This window comes from Eucalyptus grandis, chromosome 3, assembly GCF_016545825.1.
Source record: "Eucalyptus grandis isolate ANBG69807.140 chromosome 3, ASM1654582v1, whole genome shotgun sequence".
Taxonomy (NCBI): Eukaryota; Viridiplantae; Streptophyta; class Magnoliopsida; order Myrtales; family Myrtaceae; genus Eucalyptus; species Eucalyptus grandis.
Window position 1 is genome coordinate 8,287,681 of NC_052614.1, and position 24,393 is coordinate 8,312,073.

At 39.3% G+C, this 24,393-nt stretch overlaps 3 protein-coding genes across 3 annotated transcripts; 1 reads left to right on the forward strand and 2 right to left on the reverse strand.

Moving 5' to 3' along the window:
* Positions 1-1,410: 1,410 nt before the first annotated feature.
* On the reverse strand, positions 1,411-4,700 carry LOC104438990 (probable polygalacturonase At3g15720). Its single transcript, XM_039309271.1, has 6 exons — positions 4,596-4,700; positions 3,648-3,788; positions 2,892-3,056; positions 1,946-2,030; positions 1,657-1,738; positions 1,411-1,474 (listed from the first exon to the last, which is right to left on the reverse strand). Exons 1-6 carry the CDS (start codon positions 4,698-4,700, stop codon positions 1,411-1,413), a joined length of 642 nt encoding a protein of 213 aa, XP_039165205.1.
* Positions 4,701-11,963: 7,263 nt separating this feature from the next.
* On the forward strand, positions 11,964-15,238 carry LOC104438991 (probable flavin-containing monooxygenase 1). Its single transcript, XM_010052127.3, has 5 exons — positions 11,964-12,443; positions 12,531-12,771; positions 13,621-13,799; positions 13,925-14,277; positions 14,658-15,238. Exons 1-5 carry the CDS (start codon positions 11,964-11,966, stop codon positions 15,016-15,018), a joined length of 1,614 nt encoding a protein of 537 aa, XP_010050429.2. The 3' UTR covers positions 15,019-15,238.
* Positions 15,239-16,864: 1,626 nt separating this feature from the next.
* On the reverse strand, positions 16,865-22,819 carry LOC104436361 (integrator complex subunit 3 homolog). Its single transcript, XM_018869774.2, has 3 exons — positions 21,123-22,819; positions 17,758-19,890; positions 16,865-17,252 (listed from the first exon to the last, which is right to left on the reverse strand). Exons 2-3 carry the CDS (start codon positions 18,984-18,986, stop codon positions 17,204-17,206), a joined length of 1,278 nt encoding a protein of 425 aa, XP_018725319.2. The 5' UTR covers positions 18,987-19,890; positions 21,123-22,819; the 3' UTR covers positions 16,865-17,203.
* Between the last annotated feature and the right edge of the window lie 1,574 nt (positions 22,820-24,393).

The following is a 24,393-nucleotide window of genomic DNA, read 5'->3' on the forward strand; positions in this document are numbered from 1 at the left end:
ACCAGAAACAGTACTTCTATTACTCTATGTGGATGATATTGTATTGACTGGCAGTTCAGACCAGTTACTCACTAACTTGATTCAATCTCTTAGTCTTCAATTTTACATGAAATATCTTGGATGTCTTCATTATTTTCTAGGTATTGAAGCTAAACGCACAACTACTGATCTGTTCCTCTGTCAAATCAAGTATACACTTGATCTTCTTACAAGATCCCGCATGACTGACTGTAAACCTATTTCAACTCATTTGTCACCGAGACCAGTCATCTTGAAAAATGATGAAGTTCTACTCTCCAATCCACTTGAATACAGGAGTTTAGTTGGTGGACTTCAATATCTAACAATAACTCGTCCTGATCTTGCATATGCCACAAACTTGTTATGTCAAAAAATGCAGCAGCCAACCATTGGAGATTTTCATAAGTTGAAAAGGGTTCTTTGCTATGTTAAAGGCATTGTTCATCTTGATATATTTCTTCATTCTCGCAGTTTTATGCATCTATATGGATTCTCCGATGCTGATTGGGCTGGTTGTGTTGAAACTAAACGTTCAACTACTGGCTTCTGCGCCTATCTTGGCTCTAATCTCATTTCATGGGCAACGAAGAAGCAACTTACTGTCTCTCACTCTTCCATAGAGGCAGAATATCGAGCCCTTGCCTTTACTACTACTGATCTTACTTGGATTAGCTTTGTTCTTCGTGACATTGGTCTATGTCTCTCTTCTCCAACACTTTTATTTTGTGATAATCAGTTTGTCATCTCACTTACTGCCAATCCTACCCTACATGCTCGCACTACACACATTGAAGTTGATTTTCATTTTGTTCAAGAGAAAGTTTCCTCAGGTTCCCTCAGTGTGCGTTATGTTCCAAGCACTCATCAGCTTGCTGATATTTTTACTAAGCATTGTCACGTCTGGCACACTTTACTATCGGAATCAAATTGGGTATGGGCTCTTTACCCCTTCCCAATTTGCGAGGGGATGTTAAGGGCTATATGATGAACACACATTGTTCTGCTGGAGAATCTAGTATTGCCGAAAACAGAGGAAGTAAAGTGAGAAAGCCTCGTGAGTCTAGTGCTGCTATTTCGACCAAGAATAAAAGGGATGAAGTCAATGAGCTTGGTTTTGCTATTTCAAACAAGAATAAATGGAATAAAGCCAATAATGAAATCTGCAGCATGTGTCCATTGTAGAATTGTTATTCAGTTTTGAGCATGTAACTGCTTATTTTCTGTTGTTTTCGTTAGTCGGTTTTCTTAGTTAGTTGAACTTTATAGCTTGTAATATAAATAGAATTGAAGAGAAGCAAGTTGTTACGCTCTCAAATGAACATTTTCTTCATTGAATACTAAAAATCCATCATCTTCTCTCATCTCTGTTCTCTCGTTCTCTCATTCTGTTCATAAGTCTTCACAGATGTTGCTCACACTTACTTCAGTTCCATCCTTGCGCAAGCTTCCAATGCTGTCCCCGACAAAATTGCACCAAAAGCATGTACATTAATACATCTTCACAGCTTACAACTTGCCGCAAACCAATGAAAATAGCGTCGCAGTTTTTGACAGTGTTTGGGACCGTCTACAATGCACGAGTCTACCTGATATTTTCTTCCACATTTAGGTTTCGTATGGTAACGGTGCATTTACCTTACGCCGTGACTAGGTCCACACTTGATGTCAGAAATACTGATATTTGAGGTCTGATCGCTGATTGAGAAGCAGTCGTCGCCTGATGATGAAACACCATAAGGCGATGAAATGTTACATTCATTTTCAAAAGCCCAACATGTCCTTTAATCCAACTGAAATTATGAGACGAAAGGAATTGCCATGCGCAAAAGTCTTGAGATAATTAGACCGATTCTCTCCTCAAAGCAAACATCAAGCAACTAAAGGAAACACACACGGATAGTGTCAAAGGAGAGCGATGCATTACCGGTGCCTATAATTGAAACACGAACAGAGACACCATGAGAACCTCCAATGTGGATTCCGTCCGTGTTGGGGCTCCATTCTGGTGCCTAAATGTCCAAGGACCGTAGGTCGCTGCTTCCAAAAACAACTATATGCATCTTACAGATTTTGCATGTATACGTCAGTGCACTTGTCGATAGTTAGCCTCTGCAATAATCCATGGCGTTCAAGCACCAGACATTAGTTGATACTTCGTTCGAAAGCACTGTGGTTTTAATGTCATATGGACAAAATATTCCTCGTTTACAGTTTTGGTTAACAAAAAATGCTTTTCTTTATCATAGCTACTAGTTGGTTGCGGAAAATATTGCTGCCAAATATTTAATTTGTCCTTACAATTTTTCCAAGTTCTAATCGAGAGTACATGAGATCATCCTGAACGATCCCCACTAACTTACTTACGAGGAAAAGTTTTGTGAGGAATCGGTTGAATTTTCAAAAGAGTAGAACAGTGGCAGAGTTTGTGACAATGGAGTTGAAACTTTTTCTAGCCTAGAAATTGTTGCTCGCCGCGATGATCGGAGCATCGGATCTGGTGTTTCTCAGATTGAAATTGTATTAAGACTCAATTTGTTAGCGCCAACTAAAGGAAGACAAAAGCAAATACATTATGCAATGTTATATGAAAAGACTAGCTTAATTTATATGTATATATTCTTTAGCATTTCTTTCCGTAAAGAAATCCTCATAAGACCTTAGTTATATACAACAATAGACGAAAAAGTATCACGAATAATGCACGAGACTTACAGTTGGTTGTGCTTATTGCATCCCTGGTCCCCAAACGAATCGAATAAGAAAAAGAAGGGTTAGAAGTGCAAAAGAAGTAGCCTTGCAGTTTGGAAATTTGAAATTCAAGCGTTTGGTTCTTAATTAAAATTTGGAAAAAAGGAATGATTTTTAGTTACAGGCTTGGGGCTCAATTGGCAGGAGATGTTCCACCAGGCCGGGCCATTTGCATCAAACGAGCCCGGCCCACTTATGGTGAGCCCATCTACGCTCTTGAAAGTCAACCCCTTATCCTTCCCTTTCCATGCATCTGGATCTGCCGGTGCTATGATCTCTCCCGATACCTGCAATCGCATATAAACGAGGATTTTCGAACTCCCAAACTCCAGTGAGATCTAAATATGTAAATTCACTATATCCTAGGTTCGGTACTTTTATGTGGAATAAGAGTTAATCTTATGTTTCATTTATAAAAGAACCACAATCCATATTGACATCTTATCGTAAAAATGATAATTGAAAAATCTCACATTAGCACTTGAAGCGAAAAAAAAAAGAGACTATGTATAATCACTCCCATTCACTTAAAAAGCATTTGATAGGTGGATGGATGGACTAAGAAAGAAAAAGAGATATGATTAATTTATTTCACTTATTACAAGATTGATATACGACTTGCAAGGGCCACAAATTCGATAGAGTTCAAAAGGTAGATTTTTCCTTGTGGAACTTTGATGGCCGATGTCCCTGCGTTTGTGTTGCATGTATCATTCCATGCCTTTGCAAATGCCTATCATCGATTATAACCGCCTACTACTGTTGTGTCATGAGGAAATCTTTTACATGACCTACCAATAGGGATTGGTATGCAAAAGTAGTCATGGTTTCACCTGATCTCGATATGCATAATTAAATAGCTAGACAAAAAATTGTACCATAGAGTCATCAATGAGCCCATTGCCAACTGCTCCATAGTCCGAAATGCTGAATGTCTTGTCGGCAATGCCGACCTTGATTTCACTTGTCAACAGTAGTGCAGAGACCAGGATCAATGAACATATAGAAATCAAGAACCCCTGCACACGAAAGATGATATTAGGCGTGAAAAGAATCCAAGATAACATTTTATTTGCAGCTCATTTTAAGATTTTCACCATAAGTACTTCCTCTGGAAGAAACAAGCAGATAAAAACGTTGTAAAATGTAGTGATTGTGGTACTCCATTTAAACATGCTGGGGGTTAATTTAAACATGGTTGTCTTTCTAAGTAAAGAAATGTAAATTCGGTCAGTATAATCTTCAGTTTCCATATGTAAAAGTGCCCTATAGGAATCCAACTCATTCATGTCATGCAATCCAGCAAAATTGGATTTCTTTTTTCTTTTTTCTTTTTTTTTTTAAAAAAAGAAAGAAAGATAGGTTGTTCAGAATCATCCACCGATGGATTAAAAGATCAATCCTTACTTTAATTAGCAACTCGAAAGTTTCAAGTAAATTCTCAATTTTGGCAATTATTTTATATTTTGTATGTATTTGGCCATGTATTTCCACATGAGAAATAATTGCGTGACAGTCCTTAATCAATAATAATCTATTATGGATCACACAAAACCAAATCGCAAATAGTTATATATTATTGTGGAATCCACTTCTTCAAGAATTTGTAACTCACAATAAACTATTATTCTCACACTATCCCAATGACTGTTATGCTAGCAATGCTCTTTCCACATATGCAATTGGAAGTTCATCTAAATTATTGGATTAACTAGGATGAGTGCATGCACTCCTAATTATGCGACCTATATACGCATACGATCTATTGATCAGCCGTGCTTACTCTACCTCGATCCGAAGATATTTGCTAAATTGAAAATGCTCACGAAGTTTTCATTGTTGTAATACCCGGAAACCCAGCAATGCTGTGCCGCGAGATCGCCTGTTTCCCGTGCCCTAGTCTTGAACGGATTCGTGCACACCAAATGCATGTCTTCAACCTCTTCCTAGTTCCTAGCACCTAACCAGACCAAAGTCACGTATAAGTTCACTTCTTGTTTCGGTGTAATTTCCATCATCATCGACCAGAAGTGATTAACAACGTTTGATGTTTCCGAAACCTTTGGACATTACTATGTCATCTCAAAAACCCCTGATGATCTTCACTCTCTCTTTGCTCTTGCTTCTTGCAGGTCCACACGAAACCGATGCGCGCCTCCAACAAAGATCGGTTCCTACCATCGGTACTAAGCGCGACGCCTCAGATCAGAGTCTGACCCAAGTGCTGGTGGCTCGGGACATCATCACCCTGAGCATCGGCGGGGTCAAGAACACGAAGAAATTCGTTGAAATGATCCCGAAGCTCAAAAGCGTCCAGCAGACCCCGAACTCGGACCCGTCGAACCTGCTCAACTGCGTGGACGGCCTGTTCGATAGCCTGAGCAACCTCGAAAGCGTACTCAAGAGGCTGAGGCATCTCAAGGACCCATATGTCGCCTACGACACACGCGAGTTGAGGAGGGTCGAGGGTCGGATCATGGGCATCTCGGGTACTTGCCGCTACGCGTTGAAGGATACGGACGGAGTCGTGACTCAGATGCTGAATAGCAATCTTGCGGACGTTGCTATGCTTATCAACAGTGTCGAACGCGCCATTTTTGGCATCGGCGTCACAGACAAGGGTGCAAAAATTCCTTAATTACCATGTGATTTACATGCTCTTGATCACAAATTATTACGTCAAACTTTGCACCACACATAAATAAATTTGCTTCTAATGTACAAGACTTGTTACAAAGTGCCAAAATGCAGAAGCTACGTTTTTTCTTTGCGGAGAAATAAATTATGACAACCTAATCCTATCCAGATCTTGTCAGAATCATCCCATTGTTCATAAGAATGCATGTAAAACTTCGTGACAGACATAATTATTATTGTAATTGTGTGAATAGGTAGCTTTTTAAAAATATTTCTGGTGAGGTCCAACGCAAAATTGTCAAATGCAATCCAAACGTTGATTGAGGAAGTCATTCTAACAGCTCCGACCAAGCAATGAAGTCAAGAACCGTGTTGCAGCTGATATAGTACGTCAGACATGTGCATCGATATGCTCATTAATTTCCTAAGCTTGAGCCAATGTGCTGTTGGGGGCTAGAAAAAGAGACTACAAAAGTTTGACATTCTCGGTCGTATCTAACCTCTTCAAAGCTGCACAAGCTTCGAAGTCAAACACCAGGAGGTGTTATCTCACGGTCATCTCGTGTAAGAGACAAAAAAAATTAAAGTTGACTTGGTAGTTCCGGTCCGTTCGAGTTCATTTTTTTCTTCATCTCGAGAACAGTAGTTACAAATCATTTTCCCAGGAAAATTCAGGGAGATTATACAATTCTTGTCTACACCATTGATGGAACCTGTGGGGAGGTTGGATAGAGCAATGAGCAGGGAGTTTCTCGGTTGACTCTCTGAGGACAACGAATAAAAAGAAGTCGCTTGTCTTTGCCGTCATGGATTCTGACATCACACTGCAGAACAATCTTGACTTGTTCATAATCCCCAAAATATAAAAAAAGGAGAAGGAGGGAGTAATTAGGTTGACTTTAATGCTAATCACCAGCATTTGTCCCTTCAATAAATTATTGGTCGGTGCCCCTTGAATAATGTTGCAAGCAGTAGCTAGAGAGACTTCTTCTTTAGGGTTTGCTAGTTGCAATTTCTTGAGGATTGGCTGCATTTCAGATCAACTCTAGCTTTGCCTATAGATTCGTAGGACATTTTGAAACGTGGGCTCTCCAAATCTTAACAGTCACAAATGGGAAATCCTACATTGACCTCACGGAATATGAACATAAGTAGAGTTGCCCCTGTGATATGCATAGATGCATCAGCTAGTTCAAGACACGGGCATATTCTTAGGTGCATCGGTCGAGTTGCATCAAGGCCCGACTTGGAGCTTGCGCATTATTGTCTTAGCCTGTCTATCAAATGAATCATCTTCCCTAAAGATATATGACGAAGCAGAATCTGGTTAGACTGGAGTTGAGAGTCGGACTTCCTTTGAGAGGCACCATTGCCAAACTCATCCACATTCGGTTGGGCCTAATTATCGAGCCGGGGATCAACTGGCCAAATATCTTGCCCGAATGAGCAGCCCCATCAGACGACTACACCCATGAACAAGTCTTTGCCACGAGTGATAGGAAAATCTAATCAAGAATCGCTTTAATTTGGAGCTTCAAATTCAAAATGATCTTCCAATGATCTTGCAGTCGCTTGATGAAGATCTAGCCTTGTTCGAGCCTTGTATTAATCAGCAATGTCCATGGATTTGGAGCGTTTAAGTTTGTGGTGTTAAGTTGAATGAGGATGCATACGTAAAGTCTAGATAAAACCTCAGAAACCAGGAAGTTGCGATTAATTATTTCTACGTTCCTCCGTCATTTCCAAACTAGGTTGGCGGAAAAAAGCAGAGTCTAGGCAAGGACTGCTTTACTTTGGAGATTCGAGCATTGATAGGTTTTGTCGTGATCATAGAAAGTCACCTGATTAGATCGAGCTAGTTGGCGTCATCGCCTATGTAATGTCAAGGTATTTCCCGCCTATAATTTAAGATGGTATGAAAACACATGAATTTTGAGTCGAAATGTCTTACACCCTTCTCAATTATTCAAAAAGCTTAATAAGTAGTTGACTTTAAGATCACGATAAGATCACAAAAAACCCCATAGACAAGCAATAAAATTAATTGCTTTGGGAAAGGATAATTCGTGTGAAGAGATGGAAATAACTCGTTGAAATAGTCAATCTCTTACACGATTAGTGTACAATATAAACTCAAAATTTTGATATAATGACCACACAATTACTTAATATGATACTTTGGCTACGTTTGGCGATCAAGATAAAATTTAAGATATGATTAAATTTATCATATCCTGTATTTGGTATTTATTCAAGACAAAATAAAGTCTGATATAAGGAAATATAGACCAAATTATCCCATGGGGAATGTGACAAAACGTAGATAGCATTTCTAATGCCTATATTAGGAAAGTTATTATTATTAGACAACAAATTTCTTAAATTAAAAAATTAAAATGATATTTCAATATAAATAATATTTGAATCTTAATATAAGAAATTCAAAATAAAAAATAACAATTTCTTTATTTGTATTTAATCTTATTTTTATTTATATATTCGAATTTAAATTGTCTTATAATATAATTTTAATATATAAATATAAATATATTTTTATATTTATTAGCTATTTTAGGTATTTTAGTATTTTAGGTATATTGGTATTGTTTACTATTTAATAAAATTTTATTAGGAATGATGGAAGGGGAAGAAACAAACAAAAAATAAATTAATTAATAAAGAGAGGAAAAAATAATAATAAAGTAGACAAGAGTGTCGCACGAGATTTTTATCATCTCTATCTATAAATTTTTTGGTTCATTAATACTAATATGCCGTTTATACCTAACAATATAAATAATATGGTATAAATATATGCAGTTTTATTACTACAATCGCCAAACAATAGATATAATATAGTTAAATTTTTGGATTTTACATCATATCATATCAAGTCCTATCATACTTAAAAATCTGGACAACTAAATGCAGCCTTTGAGCTCTCCAACTATCAATAACTTTTCCAATATAATCAATGTTTAATATCGCAGAAAAAACCCCAAATCAATATACCTATAATAAATTTATCTCATATTAGTTTATATCAAATTTACTATCAAATTATTGAGTTGAATGACATATGATAATTGATGGATATACTAATTTTGGTTTTATTCTCTATTTATCACATGTGTACTAGTTTATAGTTTCCATGATATTAATCCAATTTAACAGAAACCAACAAAGGATAAATTTATTACAAATGTAACACTTTGTGATTTTTAATGGCCAAAAAATTAGTTTAAAATAAATTTATCATAGGTATATTAGTTTAGGATTTTTGGTGTTCAAAAAATTAATTTAGAAATAAATTTGTTATGAGTGCATCAGTTTGGAGTTTTTCTTAGTGTTAATCCTAATATAATCAAACACTTCTCATATATTAGCTATGCAGTAATAATAATTATCTCAGCAAGGGAACTAATTAAACAAAGAGATCAGCAAGAAAGAAGAAAAAGGGTCTTTCTACCTATAATGCATGGCGGACTACGGTGGCTGCGATTTCAACACTTCTATGACATATGGGCGGCGAGGATCAAGATGCTCTAGTGGAAGACCCGAAGGTTTACAACTTTCGTCCTTGCTTTGTCCTTGGCACGAGGGAAGACGTCTCTTTCATTAAGAATCTTAGTCCACTTCCAAAAGCAAAGTGACTTAAGCTTGGTGGAAATAGATGAAGTCAGGTGTCCACCGCCCTCGCTTAAAAGTTTAAGTTGTTAGAAAGTGAAGTTCAAGTTGTTAGAAAACGACCTGACAACCCTCCTCATACCAACGCGACACAATGGAAAAAAAAGAAAGCCTGGAAAGCGTGAACCCCTAGCACTTTCAGATTGTGGGTGGAAGAGTTGTCGAATTGCATTTTTTTCATGATACAACGGAAGCTGGGAGGCGAAAGGAGGGTGCCACTGTGAAAAATCGAACTCGGTTCTTTTAGTTCTAATACCGGAGTGGAGTTGAGTGCGCGGTCGCATTTGTTCTAAAAAATTTAAACTGCTGCGGATTCCGTGACATAAAGAGTAGTTGTAGTTCATACCTTAAAATAGGTGATGGGTTTTCCATGAAGAGTATTTAAGAGTCTGGGATAGATTGGAAATTAAGCTATATATTGGCCCCTGTCTTATAACATTGGTACGGTAAACAAAACTCGTCACATCGAAAGAAAAAGGTACAATGATTGTATAGAAAGCATTGTGCAATGTATTGTTGGTATGAATCTTTGCTCTGTTTAATCTGACAATATTAGTAGAAAATAAGGGTTCATTTATTAAAGGAAAACTACTTCCGAGAAATTATTTTCCAATTTTTTGTGTTTGGATGACAAAAAACTAATAGATCTAAGGAACAACGAGCTTAGATTGAGAGAAAATGACTTCCTATTCCGATAAGAAGGAGATTCATTTGTTTTACTTAAGATTTCATGATAAAATGAAAAAAAAAAAAAAAATTCCATTGAAATCATTTTCAAGGAAATGAATTAGTTTTCATTTGTTTGATTGTTAGAAAAAATGATTTCCTTCTTACCAGTGTTGGGATGTGGTTCATACTCCCCATCAATAAGAAGGCATGGTGGTCTCATTTCTATAATTAAGAGATGTAACAGAGAACAAGAAATGTTAATTATGGTAGAAATTCTCTATTAGACGTAGCTCTAGTTTAAGGGCAAATTAGGATAAAACCCTTGTAATTGTGCATTGATTCTTAACAGCCAAAAGGAAAGTCATTTAGCCCAAATTTAAGTATGTTGTTAATAATCCATGGAAAACATTTTCACTAGCTCTCCATTGTCCAAATACCGAAAAATTGGAAAATAATTTGCTGAAAATAATTATCCTTCAAACAGACTGATCTTCCACGACACTATCATATAGTGAGGCCCGTACAACCTCATTTTCCCCCAATGGAGGCACGCACCCTTCCGGGAATACCGGCGGCGACGAAGAACATTTGCTTCAAAGCCTTTTGGTCAGCTAATGACACATCTTTCTCACACAGAGACAAAAAAAAATAAAGTTCTTGATTCCAGGCTAAATGCATGCACGCTCTCGCCATCCCCGCACCAAGCTGGCCACGTGAACATTTCGATTTCATCCCTCCTTCCATTAAATTTCCCACTTTCTTCGCCGATGCTGCAGCTGCTGCCCTTCAAATTAGGTCCTGCCACGACCAGAAAAAAAGGGTCTGATGTGGCCCTTGATGTGGCCCTTGCTGTCTTTGTCTGTTGCAATAGAAGTTGGCAAGGTGGCATTAGAAGTTTGGCTAGTAGACAGAGCGGTACGCTCTGGCTAGACGAACGGCTGTCGACCCCGAGAAATTTGGGGTGCACTCGAATCAAGCTACTCGAGTACCTTTCAAGCTTTGACAAGATCAATTTTGACTACTTGAATAGGTATCTCTCATTGAACCGAGTCGAGGCGAAGCTCAATGTTTTCTACTAATTTGTGAATTCAATTAACATGACCTACTCTTCATACTTCCAAACTCAAAAGTTCAAGCTCGAGCTGAGTTCCTGAGCTCCAATTCGAGTTGAACTTGAGCTATGCACCAAGATTTCATTTTGGCAATAGCCCTCATGAAAGTTATGAACAATTTTGAACAATTTTCAAGTTGAACTTGAGCCAAAAGGTACTATGTTGCCAAGCTCAAAGCAACATCATGCAATGATAACTTCTTGGATAAATTACCATCGCTGCATGCTTTTCAAATGTGCCGGTAAAACAAACTCCCTATACCAAGTCCAGTATGTGTAGATTATAAACATGATCGGCTTGCAGCTAGAGCAAATTTAATCTAATGAGCCAGTCCATTATAAAACCAAGAAACGAACTAACACAAATCGCATTTATTGTAGAGTCAAATACAACACCTAAGTGAGAGACACAAGTCGCAACGCCATTGCTATACCATCGCCTAACTACCTAAGTTATGTTAATAAAATGAATACTTAGATCTGAAAAAAATTTATATGCGTTGACCATAAGCAAGAAACACGCCTCATGCAGGGAAGATTATATTGCGGTCAAACTATAGTTATAGCTATGAATGGGAACACAAGCATTCAAACTGGCTATGCCCTAACTAACCCCATTAAATATGTGAGCAAACTATAGTATATTGGGATTGTAATCGAATTCGCCACAAGAGGAGAAGACCTGGCTATGCGAATCAATGTTGTTTATGTATCGTGTAAGGAAAAAAGAGAAGCAAATCGTGTATCATGCCATGCATTCACGTTTCTCGAGCAATCATTTTTCAAAGAGTTTTAAAGGACGTCATTTCGAGGAAAATGGGCAAAAGAAGAGTAGACTACCCTTTAAGTTAAGTACCAAGTTCAGAATAGTTTTTTCTTTATCCTTCACTAAAGTAATTATAATTATAATGATATCCGTGGTGACAAACCAAGAAAATGTCAAATGGTCATCCTACAAACTCTATAAATAGGCCCTCATCCCATAGTTTCGAAGCACACACAAGAAAAAACATTACCGAACATTAGCTTTTTCTATCTACATATCAAACCAACCGAATCGCCCTAGTCTTGTACTAGCCTTTGTGTCGATATGTCTAGCGATCACGAGCAAACCCCTGTTCGAGCATCGCGAATCGGCATCATCGGTGCCGGAATCAGCGGCATCGCCGCTGCCAAAGAGCTCTCGAGCTACGCCCCGATCGTTTTCGAAGCCACCGGCTCGATCGGTGGCGTCTGGAAGCACTGCTCCTTCGCTTCCACAAAGCTCCAGACCCCAAGGTGCGACTTCGAGTTCTCGGACTACCCGTGGCCCGAGAGGGACAACGAGAGCTTCCCGTCCCACGTCGAGATATTGGACTACCTGCATGGCTATGCCGCGCACTTCGACGTGCTGAAGTACGTGCAGTATAACTCGAGGGTCGTGGAGATTCGTTACGTCGGTGAGCATGCAACGTCGAGTATGCCCCGTCGTGACGACGGATTGCTGAATTCTAGCGAGTATGGTTCGTTGCTGAAAGGCCAACCCGTTTGGGAAGTTGCCGTGGAGACTGGTCCTTCAAAAACTATTCAGGTTCTTCAATCGAACTTTTCTCGAAAGCATCCTGCTTTCGTAATGCATTTAACTCGATCTTAGGTCTTGTCTTCTGTTTCATTGTAGTGGTATGCCTTCGAGTTCATCTTGATGTGCATTGGAAAGTACGGCGACGTGCCGAGAATGCCGGTCTTCCCCCGGAATAGAGGCCGAGAAGAGTTCCAAGGCGAGGTCTTGCACACCATGGATTACGCTCGGCTTGATGAAGACGGTGCGAAGAACCTACTTAGAGGGAAGAAGGTGGCCGTCGTCGGCTACAAAAAATCCGCCATCGATCTTGCTGTGGAGTGCGCCGAGGCCAACCAAGGTATGTTTTCCTCGAATTGATTCCCAACTTACTAATCTTTTAGTCTGATCTGGAAAATTTCGGTTTTCCCTAATTGGGTTTTGTGGGTATGATTATACGTCATATATCAAGCTAGGTTCAAAGAGTGTTTTTGAAATTCGTCACCTCTTCATAAGTTGAAGATTTAATTTTCCTCTCTATAAATAAAAGATTCTTGAATTCTTGATATGATTTTCCATATTGATAAGAGTGAAGTTTCTCTTATAGGTACCTGCCTAAGGACATGTTTGCAGTACATACGCGTATACACACTGTGTTAGAATTTTAAGTCAAGATGATTGCAGCGAGGCCAATAAACAATAATAACGACTATAATATCAAAGGACGAACAAATAATCAATTGATAATTATTCTTGACGCTGACTTTGTGGAAGGCGTCAAATGGTTCCCTAAGCAGCGCAGTGACATCTACTGAACAGGAAAATTGACTCTTTGACCGCACGTTTCCTCTTTCTTTCCCTTTTTTTTTTAGGGTTTGTGGTCCTCTCTCTCTCTCTCTCTCTCTTTTCTTGGAGATGACCCTTTTTTTCTCTTACCGGAACAAACACATACCTCAATTTGTTCTAAGTCTATGTTTTCCGAGTGCAGCACCTTGATGTCAACAGGTCAAAAAAGGGCAAAGACCGAGACACAGATCTCAGTACTAAAAAATTCACTAATTAAACCCTTTTCGTCATATTTCTTGATTATTGTTGTTGATGTTTTTGTGGTGCTGATGGCCGCCGCCATCGTGGGGTGATGGTGGGGGTTCTGTACTGAATGATTAACCTTACGCTGAACTTTAATTCTATGCGAACAAAAAAATATCAGGGCCCGAGGGACAAGCATGTACGATGGTGATAAGGACGCTGCACTGGACAGTCCCTTCGTACTGGATATGGGGACTCCCGTTCTACCTGTTCTATTCGACAAGGTCCTCTCAGTTCCTCCATGAAAAGCCCGACCAAAACTTGCTCTGGACCCTCCTGTGCCCTCTTCTCTCACCTGTGGTAAGCCCGATCTCTGCTCGCCGATCTCATCGAGTGATGTTGACCAAAAAAAAAAAAATCACAGCTTCAAAGAACGATATGGCGTGACTAAACATGTATATCCTCTCTTCTTTTGGTCTTGACAGAGGAGGGCGATCTCAAAGTTCATCGAGTCGTACTTGGTGTGGAAACTGCCGCTGGTGAAGTATGGGCTGAAACCGGACCACCCATTTGAGGAGGACTATGCATCTTGCCAGATGGCCATATTGCCCGAGAACTTCTTCTCGGAGGCCGACAAGGGCAAGATCCAGTTCAAGAGGGCTCCGTCCAGGTGGTGGTTCTGGAGCAGAGGGATCGAGTTCGAGGACGGGTCCAAGCTGGAGGCGGACGTGGTGATCCTGGCCACTGGTTACGATGGCAAGCAAAAGCTCCAGTCTCTGTTGGCCGAGCCTTTCAGGAGCTTGGTCGTGGACTCTTCCGGGGTAATGCCCCTCTACAGGTAAATTCACACCCCGACACCTAACATCGTTCATTTGGGATGCGCTCGTTAAGTCACGGGGGTCTCACTAAAATAAGGTATATTCAACAACCGTGAACAAACCTGGTCGACATGATCGATTGTAAGTGCACGAAATGTAATTGCATGCCTCATGATCAAGGCTATAAACCCGGTTAACTAACCCAAAAGGGTCGCACGAGAAATTTTACTAGACATGATAAAGGAGGGAATCGTGCTTGGGGCCTATTAAGCTTTGACGGTCCCAATGGACTGCCACCGGACCATGATCTGGTCCAGTTGCTATTTCCGACCAGGCCCATTATGGTTCAAATTTCCCATCCTGGACAAGATTCCAACTCTGATCTTTTCGTCTGCAACAGGGGCACGATCCACCCCATGATCCCGAACATGGCCTTCGTGGGATACGTCGAGAGCGTGTCGAATCTCCACACGGCGGAGCTGAGGTGCAAGTGGCTGGCTCAGCTGGTCAACGACAAGTTCAAGCTGCCCCCGGTCGAGGCCATGATCAGGCAGGTGACCCAGGAGATGGAGGTGATGAAGAGGACCACCAGGTTCTACAAGCGGCACTGCATCTCCACCTTCAGCATCAACCACAGCGACGAGCTCTGCCGAGAGATGGGCTGGACCCCCTGGAGGAAGAGCAACTGGCTCTCCGAGGCCTTCAGCCCCTACAGCAGCCAGGACTATGCAGACCAGAAGGCGGACAAGAAAGATGACTGAAGCGGGGACAAACAATGGAGGAGGGTTTTCTTTACCCAAAAAAAAAAACAATGGAGGAGGGTTTGAATTTACTACTGAGATTAGGACAGATGAGTAAGGGCCAGATGAAATGGGATCGGTTTGCCATATATGAGTTTCGTTTTGACCATTGGAGGTCCCGTGCATAATTCTACTATCTGTGATATTTTTGCTTTATGCTCTATGTGTGGAATGTTTTAAATGGGAGTGATATTAATTTACTAATTATACCTATGGATATGTATGTTGTGAAGATTATATTCAGTTTTCATTCTCCAGTTTGGCCCACTTGCTTGAAATTTCGTAGCAATTGAGTGAACTTTCTAGTAAAACCACAATTTGAATGAAATAAACTAAATTTGGGAACACATGAAAGGTATATAAAATGTCTTCCTACTTGTATTGCGGAGTGATAGTTATAGTTACATTTAAGTTTTAAAACTTATTATGAAAGTGTAATTGAATTCTAAAATTTAAAAAAATATATAATTAAGTCCTAAAATTCATCATAAAAGTGCAGTTGAATTCTAAAACTTAAAAACATATAATCAAGCCATAAAACTTATCAAATTGATACAATCACGTCTTAAAACTTTAAAAAGGATGATCAGATTATTCCATTAATTACATCTAACTTAACAAACAAAAAGTGCTCATAAGTTTTAAGACTTTAATTGCACTAATTTGATAAGTTTTAAAACTCAATTATACTTTTGTAAAAAAATTAGGACTTCCAATACAACATTGGTATAAATGACAAGGCAAAAAAAGGAAATCCCAACTAGGCAACATGTTGAACCTTTTTCGGTGACATTTTTCCCAAAGATAAAAGGTGAATAGGAGGAAGGATAGAAGTGAGAAAAAAAAAAAAAAAAAAAGGTTTACAGGATTCTTGGGCTCATTTCAATTAATGAGGAGTTCGTGATATTCCTGCATGGCTTCCATTTGGACACGGTTCTGCAATGAATTTTTTTATGGATAGAAGAGCAACAACCACTTGTAACCCAGCAAGCTCTGCCTATTCAAGAGAGTAAAATAAGGGGACAATAAGCAAAAATGAAAAATAACAAAAAAAATGATCTGTTGAAAGAGCATAACCATTATCCTTTCTTTTCATTTTTTCGTTTGTGTTTTTTCGGGGCATCAGATCTGATTTGTTGTCTGCAGTTGAACCAAATCTCTAAATGGGAACACGGGAAACTTGGAAATTATTAGTACTTAAAAAGTCAAAATGGCTGCTGAAGTTTATCATTCTAGTTGGTGAAAAAATATTGAAAAATAAAAATTCACATGACTTTAGACCATCATATATTTCTGTGTTTACAATTTATTAAAAGACTTGAAGATTTTTAATGTCGGATTAAAATAAAATTTCAGATGCTAAAATAAAAGCATGAGTAGGATGCTATCCCAAGCACCAGAAGACTGACAATTTTGGGAGTTGTACGTTGATTTCATTGGTTAAAAGCAATGCACAAAAGCGAGTTGTAGCCTGATTATCATATAGAACATATAGTATGAATGCAATCTTGCAAAATATATGTCAACTTGTCAAGTACAGTTCATCCTGCTGTGAATTACAGAGTAAAGTAGTATCCAATATCCTCAAAAGCTCTGGCACGCCTCATAAATCCATCTTGGCAACATTTATCAATAATTCCCAGTCCTTATCTCATTTCTATTTTATTCATTTCCTTATGTTTTTTTCTCATTTTTCCCCTTCTTTTTCGTTATGAGGCGGGTGAAATATGTCTAGCAGAAAGTTCAATTCCAAAGGGAAAGTTTTTTTATATAAAATCCAGCTGTGTAACAGAAGAATCTCATAATGTACGGAATGATGATGTGGAATCACTTATCTGGTCGATAAGAAAGAAAAATTATACAAATTATATGTAATATATGTATACATATTAAAACTACAAAAATTTCCCAATAATTGGAACCTAGACAGAGGAAAAAGCACATTCACTTCCTTCCCTAGAAGTTATTTTTTCCTCTGGTGGCTTGCCAACTTCAGCTCTCTTCTGCAAGCCTTATTAATGTGGGGGAGGAGGGAAAAGAGTTCTAAGAAAACAGACTACAAAGTACAAAAGAAGCAACTTGATCAGAAAAATCTGCATCTGCAAGAAGCAAAGATTTGATTAACCAAAAAAAAAATCAATCTTTGTCACGATAACCACTCCCCATCGATTCCCTCAATTTCTCCTATGTCCATGCTGTTCCATCAAGACAGAAAAGAAAGCACAGAAATTAGTTAGCACAGAATCAAAGCTAGAATCAGATTAAAAAGATGAACTTGAACAATCAGAATACCAAGCTTATTGAGTAACAAATAACACCCATCACTGTTTATGTGGGCCAGTTTGGATCTTTAAGACAAGGACACTAAACTACTATAAAGAATACTTGTTCTTCAGAGTTTAAGAGGACATTGTAACTGGGCCTTCCACGAATACAAGCTACTTAATTGTTGACTAACCATGCCGTATAAAATGCTTAATGTCATAAGAAGTGAGAGTCTACTTTCTTAGCTGAATTGCATTAATTTGATCAGGGTTTCCTGAGAAAATTATTAGTTTGGGCACTAAAAGCTCAACAGTGATGGTGAATTAACAAAGCTGATCCCAACCCTAAGACAAAAGGACTGCCAGAGAAAGGTATATGTATGTACTTGATTTCTGACTTCTTTTAAAGATTTTGAAAGAAATTGTGGACTCTTACCAAGGTAAGGCAGGATCTTGGTAATAGTCCTCTGAGAAGCAATCATTGAGATGTTGCTGCAAGCAATTCTCATTTGAACTCAACCAGGAAGGGAACTCCATGACCTCATCAAAGGGTTGGTACCCATCATCCTCAGCCTTCACTTCAGGTCCAATGTCCAAATCCTTCAAGCACTTGAACCACCAGGCTGATGTAACCAGGTTCATGGCATCATTCCACTCCATCTGGTGCTGCTCCCCAATTGACCTGATCTCTGCTATCTCCTCATCGGCCACCACCTGATGCAACCCTCCACCACCACTAGGTGACCCTGACTCAGCAACCTCAGCCACAGCCACCATAGGAGGCCCCTTGGAAGAAGAAGCCCCCACTGAAGGAGGAGACTCCTCTGCAGCAACAGACAAGGGAGGAGAGGAAGATGATGATGGAGATGAGGCTGCATAGATGGATGGTGGGTTACCGTTGTGGTAAAGATTGGTCTCTACAAGGTTGTCAAAATCATGGAAATTCAGATTGAGCCCTAAGGGCTGGTTTGGGAGGCTGAAGTTCAGGCTCTCGGCAGCAGCAGGTAGAGGGGAGATTGGAGAAATTGGCCAGGAGGAAAAAGGGTTTGCAGGAGGCGGTGGAGGATATGAGAAGGAGGGGTATGCAAGGTTTCCCGCATAATTTGAGGAAAAGGCATGGCTTGATGAATGGCTAATCCTTTGGTACATTCTGGGCACTATCTTTCCTTCTTCAGGACACGGTTGAGGTTGTGGATGAATTGGCGGCGGCGGTAGCGGCGGCGATTGCTGCTGCTGAAGTTGATCTTTTTCTTGCTGTAGCTGCTTCTCTTGGGCTTGTTTCATAGCTGCTCTGTGGAATTTCAGAGCGGTGACAATCTCTCTCCTAGCCTCAGCCATATTCAGGAGCCTTTCTTGGTAAGGCCTGCTGGTATGGAGTCTCCTCCGGACCTGCTTTTTGTGGGGTGGTGGAGGTTGCTGAGATTGATGTTGGGTTTCACTGAAATCCTCTCGAAACTTGGCTAAACTTTGGGCAGAGAAACCATCGCTATCAACAGATTCTGGATCCTGCTGTGAACTCATGGGATCCTTGGTTCTTGATGAGGTCAATTGTTTCACCAAGCTACGGATATAAGCACCAGAAAGATGAGCCTCCTCCTTGAGCTTACAAGGCTTATTGTCTATTTCCATTGCCTCTCTGGTCTCTTGCTTTGAAGATCTACCCATAATATGCCTTTTTGGGTGTGTTTTGATTCCTCAGTGGAGGTGGAAAGGTAATTGGAGAAACGGTGGTTGAGGAGAATCATGGGTTTCTTTTTTCTTACATTCTGAAAGACAAAGTACCCTGTGGGAGAGAGAGGGAGAGAGAGAAAGAGATAGAGAGAGAGAGAGAGAGAGAGGCAGAAGCTGATCCTGAGATGTCCTAAGGAGGCGTCTGATGGATGTGTGATATAAATAGCTTGGGCCAGTCTAGAGTTTTTAAACTTTCTTGGACTTTTTCCTATTTTGGCAAACACGTTGGTTACCATTTTATTAGCAGCTGTAATAAATGCAGTTAGGAAGGGTCTTCTTGCTCCTTAAGTACCGTACTCTTTTCACCAACATCTTGTGAAACGCTAGCTTCTTCTTTACCTCAGCCAAGGTTTACCCCCAAAAAGAGAAAACACAAGCCAGGGACAGGGTAAACACCACCTAACCAGCTCGGTGCGTTTCAAAAAAGAAAAGAAAAGATGACTGATAGCTCATTTGGCAGTCCCGTAGCTTTTAGTGCTGATATATGCCGTGTTGCGCTGTGCTATAATTGTGCTAACTAGAGGTGTTTGCAAGCATATACTCTACAGTGCAAGGCTATATCCTGAGCTATTGCAATGATAGTGTCTGAAATAATAGAGGTATTTTCGCCAACATAAAGCTAAGGTGTTAAAGCCCTCAAATCCAAGGTTCCAAAATCACCTTGGCTACTGAGACGCTGGGACTGGTAAAGTGTCGCCAAACACCTCATTGCACTGCCTAATAAATTCAAAAGCAGCAAATGAAATACACATATTCGTCTGCAAATCCGTCCTAATATCGAACTCCATTCACCAAGATATGCAGAAGCTTCCTCAAGAATGCATATTTTTCTTCCCCGCTGACAGTGAAAAGGAGAGATATGCATCAAACTTAAGTGTATAAAAGGTAATTAATGCATCGAAACAGACGATGCAATAGATGTTGGTCCGACATCATTTGAATGAAGCATCAAACCAAGCACACGAGTACTGGTAATCCTAGAAAGGTAGTGCTCTTTATGCAAAGGTGACGACCCTTTGATTCCTAGGTTGTTGGTACACCTTAAAGTTGGATTCTTGGGTTGATTGATGAAAAAGTAGGTTTCTTTTTAGTACCATGGGTGAACTTTGGCTTGTAATTTTCTATTCCCAGAGTGATTTTTTTACTCGCTCTAAAAAGGGTATTTTGGGGCATGAAACAAGGGTGGGCATGCTGAGATTTCGGCTTGAAAATAACGAGGGACCAGGCTCCAAAAGGACGTAAGCAAAAGCCCGGAGAGACTGACAGAAGAATCTCCATTACTTTTGTAACCTTTCTCTATTATTTTCTTTTCATATAAATGACTGGGGAAAAATTTCTTCCTCTTTTTTTTTTTTTTTTTTTTCTCTGTTTGAAGAAATCCTCTAAGATGATTTAAGTCTGTTCCAGAAACAAAGAATTTGGACCTTTTCAAAAGACAGTATATTAAAGGACAGAAATGCTCCATACCAGTCTCTCTCTTCCCTTTTGATTACTTTTTTCCTTTTTCTTTAGCATCTTTCTCTACATATTTTGTTTTTTTTTAATGGGCGATCCTATTCTCTAGACTCTAATTGGAGGAAGCAGAGGCAAGGCTTCTGTCTTTTAGCAGAGCTTCCGGACAGCAACAGTAATGACAATTAAAGGCCAAGGAGAGGAAAATTACAGCTGACAGGAAAATGCACCCTATAAATGGGAAAGGCAGAGTAACATTAAAAGAAAATGAATCACAAGAAAATGGTTCATCAACTCGTTGCAAGAGTGAAGTTGTAGTGTTCAAACTTCAAAGGGAGCAACTATATCATTTGATCAGCAAAACAATAAATATTAATTTCCAGAACAGGACTAAAATCTGATTTGTCAACTGGTCCATTCCATCCGATTAGCAAGTCAAATTTTTCCATGGAGAGAGAGATTATTAGGTTAGAAAGCAGTCTGCCCCGAGAGGGTAAACTAAGGTTTTGCACCATTACATCAACAAAGGCAAGGCAATGTATCAGAGTATCAATCAAATCATTGTCAGGCAAACGAAATTTTCCCAACAGTGTTACTGAAAAGAGCCAGTTTTCTTACTGTTTGTGACATTTGCCAACTCTGAAACCCCTGCTCTGTGAAGCTTTTAGCAGCTGCCCTCAATGTCCAATAGGAAGCGAAGACACTTGCACTTCCCTTCATCAGCAGAAAATAAGAAATATTAGCAAACTCTGCACTTAAGAAATTGACCAACAGCTTAATCGTAGCCATAATGTAGTCTTGGAGGCGGAATTGTATATTCTTGAACAGGAAATTTAAGTGTTCTGAGCTACAATAAACCTTGTACAATTAAGACTTGCCTAGTGGACCGATTTGGCTCAATACTTTCATGATCAACCTGAAGCTCCACATCTGCCTCCCAGACCGGCAAGCCAATTTTGTTAACAGCAAATAATGTCAACACAAACAATGGAAATCCAGCTCACGTCAAGATCATACTACAAGTGACCGAACTGGCATCTCTGAAGTGAGTCTAGAAAAATTGTTGGTACAAATAGTTGAAATCATTTTTCCTATAGTAAACAAGCAAGTAATCCACAATAGTGCAGCTGTCAATTTGCAATCCTTGTTTGCCAGCACATTCACATTTTCCTTGATAAGATAAAGGTTCAAATGCGGACAAAGTTAAGAATATCCTTAAAGAAACATTGAACATCACACTCAATCTCCCTTCTTCCTCCAACAAGAAGTATCCTAGAAGATGCACCAAACAAAAATTTGTCAAACTTTTCACGACCACGAGATTCGGACTCTAACTACCCTTCAAAACAGCTTTATTTAGCATATCAAAACCTTAATCTAACAAATAGCATCATCGCAGGGTAGTAAAATTCGAGCCTCCTATTGTTCTGCCCCAAGCCATAAATCCTCTGAGTATCAAGGAGGGCGAGTATTTATTTCTGTCAATGTCTCAGCGTAGACACTTGCACTCTTTCCCTGCAAGACACAAGGTTTTTGGCTTCCTCTCCAGCATTTCACCACCCGTTAATAATAGAGAGTGAACCCTGAACTTATTTCCCTTTGCCCAACTAATGTAAATTAGCCAATGTGGTCCTTGCATTGACAGCTTGATTCTTGCTGAGACACACCCTTCTGATCCAATTTCAATGTTCTGGCTTCCACTGCTACAGTCTAACCTTTCCCATCATTGCCAAGAACAAATTCTTTTTACTTACCCTTATGTTTCTTTGGCATGACTAATTGATATTAGGCACCAGAAGGATTACCAGTGTCGAAAAATGACAATCGCTCAATCAAGAAGTAAATCTAAGCTTGTTTTTTTCCCCTCGTGACGGTTGAATTGAAGCTTCAGCAGGAACCCCAAAAAAAAAAAAAAATCATAAAATTCCAAAAGATCATGATATGTAGAAACGCAAGAAACCAATCATGAGGCCGCAAAAAAAATGAAATTATTGTGCAGGGGGGAAGGAACCGAGGAGTGTAATGGAAACACAACGACATCTAAACAGAAACAAGTAGCGTGAATTGCAGGATGAGGAATGCAAAGGGAAATATGAATAATTTATGTCGGGAAATAATACTGAAATTAATATTTTTAAAGGAGAAAAAGGATTGCAGTACAGAGAAGGGAGAGGAGGACTCAGCTGTTGGGTTTTCTGCTTGTGGATAAAGATGGACGGCTTCTTTCTTCAGAGAGATGGAGAGAGAGAGAGAAAAAAGCTTCGACCAATCGGGTTCAAGCGCAGGTGACTCCTTGATTAACAAGATGACTTTGACGAATCACTCCTGCCCACACTCAAAACCCCCGCTCCACACCCCCTGCCCAACAAACAGTCAATCTCTCTCTCTCTCTCGGGTCAGAAAAAGAAGTGATTTTTCACATACCCTTTTATCCATTTTGCGGCAGGGGAAAGCATGTGAGAGAAAAAGAACAGGGGGTCGCCCGATCTTGGGGAGGAAAAGACATTGATTACTCGACTGCAGATGAATGAATCGGGATGATACAGAGAGAGAGAGAGAGAGTGTACGAGTCAGCTGGATCTTTGCATTCTTGCTTCCCCTCTATTCCCACGAATGGATCATCGGAGTCGAAGCGATTTAGAAGTTAGAAGTAGAACTCATTTTGTTTGCAGCATTATTATGCAGAAGTTCGCAGATGAATATTGCACTGTACTTTCAGATATTTCTTAACTCTTGTGATCTCTTTCCAATGCCTGGAGCTCGTATTACTAGTAAATTCACTCGACATACCTGAAACATGTGTAATTATTCCGCATCGATTTGTGGCATAGATTGAAGTAACTACAGTGTTGGAATACTCTGCTTGATTAGTAGACTCTCAAGAACTTGTTTGAAATGAAATCACATTTCATAGGCTAAAGATAAGTTTAGCTTTCCCTACTTTCTGCTTTTCATTTTCGTTCCTCTATTTTCTGCTCCTAGTTTCATGTGCATCATGAATTTGAAGGCCTTTTACCCAAAAACAAAGTTGAAAGATGGTTGTTTTCCAAACCCACAGTTTCGACAAAGATGCTAATGGGGATACATAGCAAGAACATAACACTACACAGTATTATTAAACTGCGAATTCAAGCACGCAAATTCAATATAGAAACATAACATTAGGAAAGTATAAAGGCCCCTTAGTTTAAAGGAAAATTGCTTTGGGAAAAGTTTTTTCCAACCGTTCAGTGTTTGCATTACAAAAAATTAATCCATCGGTGGAAAATATTGTCCATTGACTAACATAACAAGTTTAAATTAAGGTAAAAGACTAACCCTTTTGATAAAAAAGAATCACTTTTTTAAAACCACAAAGCAAATGAAAATTATCCATTTTACTTGAAAATGATTTTCATGAAAAAAAAATTTCCCTCGTAATGAAATTTTTCAATGGAACAAAGTCACCCTAAGATGAACAAAGTCACCGGTACAAGTTCGTTCATTAGCATTTTGCAATTATGCTTTAGTCAATTTGGAAATGCATCTTCCGATTCAATCACGATTATAATCTTTTTCTTGAAATAAACTTGCCAATCACACCCTTAGGAATAAAAATCACGGTGATTTGCTTTCACGCTATTTCATGCGACAAAAAGTCACATTTCTACTTCGAGAAACCATAAGGTTGATGATCTACACTTGACCCGCCTAATTTTCTTTTACTTTATTTTCTTATCCAACAAACTATAATGTTATATATGAAGGATAGAGAAATTGAAAATTTTAAAATTGTCACTAGCAAGTTTCTTTCTCTTCTCTTTTGTTTTTTTGGGTGAATTCCGTTGCGCTAATTAATAAATAAGATGCATAATAAGGTGAGGGCCAAAAAGGCTCTCCAAAATGACGG